The sequence below is a fragment of the Triticum aestivum genome, chromosome 5D (assembly GCF_018294505.1).
Source record: "Triticum aestivum cultivar Chinese Spring chromosome 5D, IWGSC CS RefSeq v2.1, whole genome shotgun sequence".
In the NCBI taxonomy this organism is placed as follows: domain Eukaryota; kingdom Viridiplantae; phylum Streptophyta; class Magnoliopsida; order Poales; family Poaceae; genus Triticum; species Triticum aestivum.
In genome coordinates, this window is record NC_057808.1 from 22711209 (window position 1) to 22721121 (window position 9913).

General features: G+C 39.3%; 1 protein-coding gene across 1 annotated transcript; it reads right to left on the bottom strand.

Annotated features, from left to right (window-relative positions):
• Positions 1 to 6066: 6066 nt before the first annotated feature.
• Positions 6067 to 8821, bottom strand: LOC123119165 (PI-PLC X domain-containing protein At5g67130; the record flags this gene model as incomplete). The annotated part of the gene is given in 9 exon segments (XM_044538871.1): positions 6067 to 6374; positions 6474 to 6550; positions 6662 to 6748; positions 6936 to 7159; positions 7257 to 7560; positions 7653 to 7751; positions 7845 to 7982; positions 8553 to 8675; positions 8774 to 8821. Coding segments are annotated over 8 exon segments (1053 nt in total), but the record flags the coding sequence as incomplete, so codon positions are not given.
• Between the last annotated feature and the right edge of the window lie 1092 nt (positions 8822 to 9913).

The following is a 9913-nucleotide window of genomic DNA, read 5'->3' on the forward strand; positions in this document are numbered from 1 at the left end:
AATAAATATTCAAGTGAACCTCCAGTTGCCGTGTGCTATTCCTGTTGCTTCGCGATATGTTACAAATACCCGAGGTGAGACATGTTGGCATTCCCGTGGATCAACAACTTGTCCACTATGCTAGTTACCTCGTTACCGGTATTGTTCTCTTTTCTCGTTATCGTGTTCCGGCATCCCCGTGATCAAATCACAAAGTGTCTGGCCAGACGATGATGGATACCGTAACACCGAGAGGGCCCAGAGATATCTCTCCATCGTCGGAGGAGCAAATCCCAATCTTGAGCTATCAAGTTACTTGACACACTTTTCCATGAACCCGTAAGCTGCCGTAATAGCCACCCATTTACGGATGACGTTTAACAAACCCCAAAGTTCATGAAGCAAGCATGAAGAAACTCGATACTCTCATGGTCTAAGGAATCATGCAAACGTTAACCATCTCTTTGTTATGTACCAATAAACTTGTGACGAATGAATCTCATAGCATAACATCATGCCGGGTCGATTCAACACAAATGTTCTCTTAACATTATGCCCTCAAGGTTGCTGACATAGACATGCCCATGATCAGGAAAACATAACCATCATGCAACACTTGAGCTAGTCTTAGAGGCCAGACTAGGAATACATTTTACCGTTTATTATTCCACACGTGCATATGAGTCTTCCTCCGAGCCTCGTGGTTATTGCAGACTCGAGAACCATAGCAGTTATAGCATGGAACATAAACATAATTATGAACTCGGAGCCGTGGACACCCATATTGACCCCTATACCCACACGAATAAATATTCGAGTGAACCTCCAGTTGCCGTGTGCTATTCCTGTTGCTTCGCGATATGTTACAAATACCCGAGGTGAGACATGTTGGCATTCCCGTGGATCAACAACTTGTCCACTATGCTAGTTACCTCGTTACCGGTATTGTTCTCTTTTCTCGTTATCGTGTTCCGGCATCCCCGTGATCAAATCACAAAGTGTCTGGCCAGACGATGATGGATACCGTAACACCGAGAGGGCCCAGAGATATCTCTCCATCGTCGGAGGAGCAAATCCCAATCTTGAGCTATCAAGTTACTTGACACACTTTTCCATGAACCCGTAAGCCGCCGTAATAGCCACCCATTTACGGATGACGTTTAACAAACCCCAAAGTTCATGAAGCAAGCATGAAGAAACTCGATACTCTCATGGTCTAAGGAATCATGCAAACGTTAACCATCTCTGTGTTATGTACCAATAATCTTGTGACGAATGAATCTCATAGCATAACATCAATCCGGGTCAATTCAACACAAATGTTCTCTTAACATTGTGCCCTCAAGGTTGCTGACATAGACATGCCCATGATCAGGAAAACATAACCATCATGCAACACTTGAGCTAGTCTTAGAGGCCAGACTAGGAATACATTTTACCGTTTATTATTCCACACGTGCATATGAGTCTTCCTCCGAGCCTCGTGGTTATTGCAGACTCGAGAACCATAGCAGTTATAGCATGGAACATAAACATAATTATGAACTCGGAGATAAATAATATCATTTATTATTGCCTCTAGGGCATATCTCCTACACTTTGACAGCCCAAACATGCTTGGAGGTAGGAATGGAGCTCGAATTAATTACATCAATATACATTGATTTAACGGTGAATACTCCAGACTTAGTCAGTTTCCAGCGTAATTCATCGGGGTGTTGAGAAAGCTGGACATCCATTAGTCGCCGAACTAAACGAAGCCAATCTTCCCAACGATTGCCCATTAACGACAGTCTGAACTGAATATTAAGGGGGATGGATTGAAACACCGTAGCAACGAACACGTCACGTCGTTGAACAATGCGATATAAAGACGGATATTGAATGGCTAAGGGTGTCTCGCCGAGCCAAGAATCCTCCCAGAAGCGCGTAGAAGTGCCGTTGCCAATAACAACCTTTGTCCTATTAAACAGAGATTGTTTGACTTTCATCAGGCCTTTCCAGAAAGGCGAGTCAGTTGGCCTAACTGTGACCTGGGACAAGGACTTTGTCTGTAGGTACTTGCCGCGAAGGATCTGGGCCCACATGGCATCAGTCTCAAAAGAAAGCTTCCAAAGCCACTTGCTAAGAAGGCATCTGTTCTTAACTTCAAGATTCTCAATACCAAGACCCCCTTGGTCTTTCGGTCGACAGATGATATCCCATTTTGCAAGTCTGTATTTTCTTTTGAGATCATCACCTTGCCAAAAGAAACGCGATCGATAAAAGTCCAGTCTTTTCCTAACACCAACTGGGACTTGAAAGAACGATAAGAGAAACATAGGCATACTCGTGAGCACCGAATTAATCAGAATTAACCGGCCTCCATATGACATGAGTTTGCCCTTCCAGCAACTCAGTTTCTTCTCAAACCGGTCTTCGATGCATTTCCATTCTCTATTGGTCAGCTTTCTATGGTGGATTGGAATACCTAGGTACGAGAAAGGTAAAACCCCCAAGTCGCACCCAAACAATTGCCGATAAGCCTCCTGTTCGTCTTTGGCTCTACCAAAGCAGAACAGCTCGCTCTTATAAAAGTTAATCTTTAACCCGGTCAATTGTTCGAACAGGCATAACACCAGCTTCATATTTCTCGCCTTGGCTAGGTCATGCTCCATAAAGATGATTGTATCATCAGCGTACTGAAGGATGGATACACCTCCATCAACCAGATGAGGTACCAAGCCACCCACTTGACCATTCTCCTTAGCCCTTCCTATCAAGATTGCTAACATATCAACCACAATATTAAACAAGATAGGGGACATCGGATCTCCTTGTCTTAGGCCTTTATGTGTCTGGAAGTAATGACCGATATCATCATTCACTTTAATTCCCACACACCCTTTTTGCGTAAATGATTCAACCTGGCGTCGCCAGACTTCATCAAAACCTTTCATTCGCAATGCCTGTTGGAGAAATGGCCATTTAACCTTATCATACGCTTTCTCGAAATCCACCTTAAAAATGACACCATCTAATTTCTTGGAATGGATTTCATGGAGCGTTTCATGAAGGACGACCACCCCTTCAAGGATGTTTCGGTCCGGCATGAAAGCAGTTTGGGAGTGCTGCACCACAGAATGCGCAATCTGTGTGAGCCTATTAGTCCCGACCTTGGTGAATATTTTAAAACTAACATTGAGAAGGCAGATCGGCCTGAACTGCTCAATTCTCACAGCGTCCGTCTTCTTAGGAAGCAGTGTGATAGTTCCAAAATTCAAGTGAAATAATTGAAGCTGTCCAGAGAACAGATCATGAAACATAGGTAACCTTAAAAAAAAAGTTGGATCCTGGCCTTTGCATCATTAATTACTACACACACACAAAATTGAGAAAAATATACATACCAAAAGATACATTTGAAGCTAGTGTATGCTCTAATCACAAGGCTACATCTAATGAGCTGCTAATTCTGTACAGGGGGATTCCCGTGAAGCCTTTGGGGACAGGCAGACAGCCTCACCTGTTCATTAAAATACTGGTAATATTTCAGCTTCTAGAGCCATCGTTCGGCCTAGGCAAGGTCTTGCAAGTACTGTCGTCCACGTGACCTACAGTGAACGCCTCCAGAGGGCCTAGAATTTTTTGGAATAAAGTGAGATAATACACTTGTACTCTAGACGCGAATCCCTTCATTTTGAGCCATAGGATTGACACTGATCAACGGCTCAAGTTGCTTCTCGGGCTTAGGATTCAAAATTTCAAAGCTCATGCACTATATAGGAGTAAAGATAAAATAATAACATTTTTCAAATGTTTGATTAAAAATCAAATATTTGTTTAACATTTTTTCCAAATGCTTTATTAACATTTTCATATACAGATAAAAAAAGTTGATAATTTTTTAATACATGGTCAACATTTTTCTCTAGAAGTTTAGCATTTTAGAAATTCTTGATTAACATTTTTAAAATACTTGTTTAACATTTTTCAAATGCTTGATTAACTTTATCATATAAAAGATAAAAAATCATTATTTTTGTAACACATGGTCAACATATTTTATATAGACATTTAGAATTTTTCAAATGATTAATTAACATTTTGAAATATTTGTTCAACATTTTTTCAAATGTTTGATTAATATTTTCATATACATGATCAATGTTTTCATCATTTTTTAATACATGGTAAATAAAATTATACGCATTTGACATTTTCACATGTTTAATTTAAACATTTTTCCAAAATCTTGATTAACATTTTTAAAAAATATTGATTAACATTTTTATGTATATGATCAATATTTTCATTATATTTTAGTACACGTTCCACATTTATATATATACACATTTAACATTTTTCATATGATTGATTAATATTTTTCAAATACTTAATTAACATTTTTTAAATCTTTGTTCAACTTTTTTTTTCAAATGTTTGATTAACATTTTTTAATACACAACTAAAAAACTTCATACGCATTGCATTTTTTGTATACGTGATAAAAATTTTCTGTTTACACATTTAAGTTTTTCCAAATGTTTGGTTAATATTTTTCTAATGTTTTATCCAGAGTGTTGCCATGGTCTCACTATAAGCGAGAGGGCGCCCATCTGTATCATCGTTTATTGTGACCTGTAACTCGAGGTCGCCTACATCGCCCAATAAATGTAGTTGCATCGTTCTCTTCACTTAGATGGCTCGTTTGTCTTGATTTTGTCCTTTTTCTTTTATAAAGTTATTTATATTTAGAAATAAATAAAAATAAAAATATTTACGCCAGGTTAATATTTTCTGAAATGCTAAAAATATGTTCGTGCAACTTTAATAAAATTATGATTAACAAAAAAGTATGTGACAATTCAAAAAATGTTCACGCCCTTCAAACAAATGTACGTATAATTTTAAAAATGTTATAAAAGAAACTGTTCTTGTAATTGAAAAGAAATGTTTCTTACCATTCAAAAAATATATTAAAATTTGAAAGTGTTCATACATTACAAATAAAATGTTTGTGACACTTAAAAAATATTTATACAATTTAAAATATATAACACAAACATTTATTTAATAAATATTCAGAAAATTTATTTAAAAAATATTAGTCATGTATTTAAAATGTAAATGTTTATAAAGATGTGGTAGATGTATACGAAAATGCACAATGTGTATGATAAAAATAGACATAAAATCATCTATTTGAAAAAATGGTTATATTGTATTTAAAAATTATTAATCATATATAAAAAATAGTCCCAGTGTATATGCATATACAAAATGTAGACATGTATTAAAAAACCGAAGAAAAGAAAGTAAGAAACAAAGAAAATCGAGTAGGAGAAAGAAACAAAAAAGGGAAGAAAACCGAAGAAAAGACAGAATAAAAACGAAAGAAAACAAAAAATGAAGGTAAACTTTGCTTTGGGTCATAGTTTTAACTAATCCGTCGTTTAACTGTCAGTACAAAAGATAGCAGATAGATCAAGCAAACAAGGAAGGGGATCTTTGCCGTGTCTCGTCTAATCAAGATACCTACATGTATCCGATTCATTTGCTTTCCTTCACAGGACTATTTCACTTATATTTTTGCTGTGAGTGAGCATCAAGACTTAATTTGATTAACTAATCATCCTACTGCCTTTTTGTTTTTGAAAAGACCTGCAGTTAAGCGACGACATAGTCAATGCACCGACATATGTTTCAACTGCACAGAATTAATATCTGAAGAGACAGGTTGTTTGAGATTTTCTTTTCTTACAAATTGCTTCGATGTTACTCCCTCCGTTCTGAAATATAAGATGTTCAAACTTTTCTCTGAATTACATGTATATAGACATGTTTTAGTATGTTTGTTTACTCATTTTAGTCTGTATGTATGCAGTCCATATTGAAATATCCAAAAACTCTTATAGTTTGGAAAGGAGGGGGTATTATTTTGACCAATGCCCACAGTACTATGCTTAGTTTTACAAACTGACTTGCTACCGTGGAGCAAACAAACATGACTTGCCGTCCCTCCCATGCAATGCACATGCATTAGCCAATAATGTGAGCAAATTTGCAAAACACAGTAAAAAATAGATTAAAAAATAGCCATAATAATAAACCATTAATAATTCATTTATAGCAATATATCTTGATGTGTAATCCATCTATGTCAAACATTCAACCAGGCAGAACTACAATGTCTCCGAGACCGAGAGTACAGCATATCGATGAATCATGTTCACTGTTGTAATGCACTATCCAACATCTTCACCTTTTTTCCATTGCCGAAACCCGTCATTTTCAACTTTCGGATTTGGGAAATCTGGATCCTAAGTATGTCTTTCTTCTAGCCCCCCAAAAAAAGAGTATGTCTTGTCTCGTCTTGAGACTAAATCATCAGGCCATGCATCTCCAGTTCTCCGCTGCAGCAATTTCATAAAGGTTAACGTCAGCCAAAACCACCTAAGAAGTTCCCGCAAAAACTAGAGAACGTAGAAGTCCTATCCTGGTGCCATACATACCTTGTTCTATGTATGTGCAGTTGCTACATGTCCTAGTTTTCCCAGATTCAGGCAGAGCATACTACACTCGATCCTTGCTACAAAAGGCAACACCACAAAAAAAGGTCATGTCATGATTCACATAACAAAGACAACAAGAGGCATATATGCACAACAAAGGCGGAAGCAATTATATCTTTAACACTCACCTGGCAAGCCTTGACGTCCTGGCATCCACACAGGAGCATGCCGTTGAGCAGATCGGTGGCTTGGAACGCGCCCCCTCCCTCGCTTCTCTGAATTTAGTTCATTTCACAAAATATGCGCAAACATCACTGAATTTGCGTAACAACATAGTTCATAGGTTTTACTGTTTTAGAAGTCTTCATGTTATTTTTTTGAGATTAATATCCGCAGTTGTCATCTCGTGGAACACACAAGTATTTGACCCTAAAGATTTATATATACATATAACTAATATACCTTGTAGTAGTCAACTGCGATGAAATTAGCCCATCGATTTCCGGCTGCGCTGTAGCATGTACTAGCCATGTCAGTGAGGCCCTTGTTGTGCTGCAAACATGCAGTCAGCTTCACAGGGACAGACGGAAAGTAGTTCATGAGGACCAGTGACTTGGTCTTGTCGTTGAGCGGCGCGGACTCTGCACGGTTCGAGCATTCGCCAGCATCCATTCCATCGTCACCATCTTCAACACAGTGAAATCGATCAATTTCAGAGCAACGATACTTGAGATAGTGAGGAACTGCAGCATAATGTTTCGTGCGAAAGAAGTAGTGTCTCACAATTGTTCTCAACCATGAAATTCCACTGGTATGCGATTCCTTCTGTGACTTGCTTCGATCTGGCAGAGGTGAACACAAGGAGACGCTGGTTGCTTGTGACCATATCACTGACAAGAGGCCAGTCCTGACCATTCTGCGGCATTTTCGAAACCGGAAACCAGTACTTTTGCAAACCAGAGGCATTGAACACGTTCGTCAGGCCATTTGGCGCGTTAACATAGTCTTCCAGGATCAACGTAACGATTTCAGATGGGTTGGCAGAAAGAAATGCCTCAATTTCCTTGAATGTGTCCAGTGCTGGTTCCTACAATCAAGTAATAATATTATTTACAGACACCATTCTGGAACTCTATATGGAGATGAGGGAGGCAGGCATATTCAGTAGTATGTACTCACAAATGCAGTAAAATCGTTGCATTTGCCTCCACTGGAATGGCACAACCATACATCTCCTTTGAAGTCATATGTGTCAAGCATTAGCGCGCGGACACCATTCTGTAGAACATTGGGATTGTGAAGAGAATTAATGCTCGTAAGGTAGGATATGTAGAACAACAGAAGAATCTTATCAGATGACGCAGAAGCTACATTCAACTGATCGGTGACTGTATCCTCCTGGTTGTCGAAGGTGATGCGTGGAATTCCGGTGTGCGACGGTTCCCCAACAATCGCGAATGAATTGTGTGTCGTGAGATAGGCATACTTGTTGAATGGCAACGAGTTATTCTGAAGAACAAACCAGAAGCAAAGCAAATTCAGGTTAAAACATTAGGACTATGAAGAGAAGCTATTTTCATCATGATTTTCTTGGGTACTGAGTCTAAACAAGTCCTATAATCCTAACTGGGTATTTTGAGAAGTACTCCCTCCGTCCCATAATGTAGTGTCAAAAAAACGTCTTAGATTATGGGACGGAGTAGTATTACACTTACTGGATTTTGAGAGAAAATTAGGCCATAAAGCCCTGTCATATCTTACTGAGATCTCTATGCATGTTGAGAATGTGATGCCAATATACAGCTGTCAGGGTTACATAATAAATATAATTATGGAAGTATCCTAATAAAATCCCTTGTTTTGTCAGAATGGACTGAACAAGAGAATCTTTGCTGTCAGGTAAACTACAATCTGCCCATCTCATTAACCGCATTCTGTTTGTTTCAGAAACAGATCTGGTCAATCAAGAATTTGTGGAAAGAGGAATACAGGAACTCAAAATTTGTTCTTGTTCCTTCTCTGACACAGGAAAAAAAAGAAGAAGAGACAAACAACTGGAAGAATTAAGCAAGCTCTTACAACAAGTTGGAAGGGGTTGGTGGCGGCGGAGCGGACGCAGTGGGAGCCGGCGAGCTCCGGCTCGCAGTCGAAGCACCACTGCCCCGCGCCGCAGTCCGCACTCGTCGAGCACTTGTCGCCTATCTGAATTCAAATCGAACCCAAAGCTCAATTTTAGCAGATATCATGGTGACCTGATGAGGGGTAGATTAATTTCATCACAGTTCTTGCTGGAATCTTACATTGGCAGTTGCAGCACCCAAGAGGCCAGCCATGACTAGAACCAGTGCAGCTGCCGCTGCCGTAAAGGTGCCCCCCATCTGAAAGCTATAGAGAAACAGGGGAAGAGGAACAGAAAAGGATAACACCAACAAACCGAACAATCAATTATTGGCTAGAGAGATAGAGATATAGAGCTGGAGTTGTTGGGGGGAAGAGGTGAGGGGTGGTTGTTAGCATTGTCATACTACATATATATACTAGATCTACTTGACCTTGTCTATTCCTCGCAGCAGCAATATATCCTGTATTTAGTACGAAGAAGACCGTGCACGTTTGGCAAATCCAATAGGATAAGATTGCAGTATTGAATTACTTCTAAACAATGGCATGCCAAAGAAAGCAACTTATTACTCCCACACAAAAAAACAAAGCAACTAATTAAGAGACGGCATGCCATTGTTTAGCAGTATGTTATTTCTCGTTTGGGCGAGAATTTTAAATGATAGAGAGGACCCGGAAGGCCGGAACCGGAAAAGAAATGTGTGTGGGTTGCTGACCTGGTGTGCCAAGGAAACCGACCGTGTTGTTCTTGTGTTCTTGCTCGGAGGCCAGGCGATTTTTCAAGTTTGAAGAAGCGAGCAACCGGGTGGGTGTTACTTCCAAGGTGATTGGTTTGTTTCTTGGGTGGCCAAGACTTTCTTATTCCTCAGGCTGTTGTTTGTACTATGCTGATGATGATGCGGTCGGGACATGGGAGCGGCCGTCAGGCTAATTAACAGGTCGGCGCTCATAGACATAAATGAATATTGTAGCAGACGGCAACATACTAACATGTCAAATTTGGGGTATCCATGGCATATATTTATATACTTTTTGGTGGCCTGAAATGTGTACTACCTACCACCTTAACACACGATAGCGATGGCCAACCACGATTTTGTTCACTAGTGAGATGTGATCAGTAGCCAAAGATGTGATAACGACGGCCACATATGTGATCACTAGCTAAAATTTTCACTTGCAAACAACTTACAGTAAGTCGTAAATAATTTACCGCTGAAGTTGAATACAAGGGCAATTTCACCACTCTGTGAAATGGAGCCTGGAACAGTTGCAGTTATATTATTCCCCTATCTGGAATGAAGATACAGTTCCAGTTG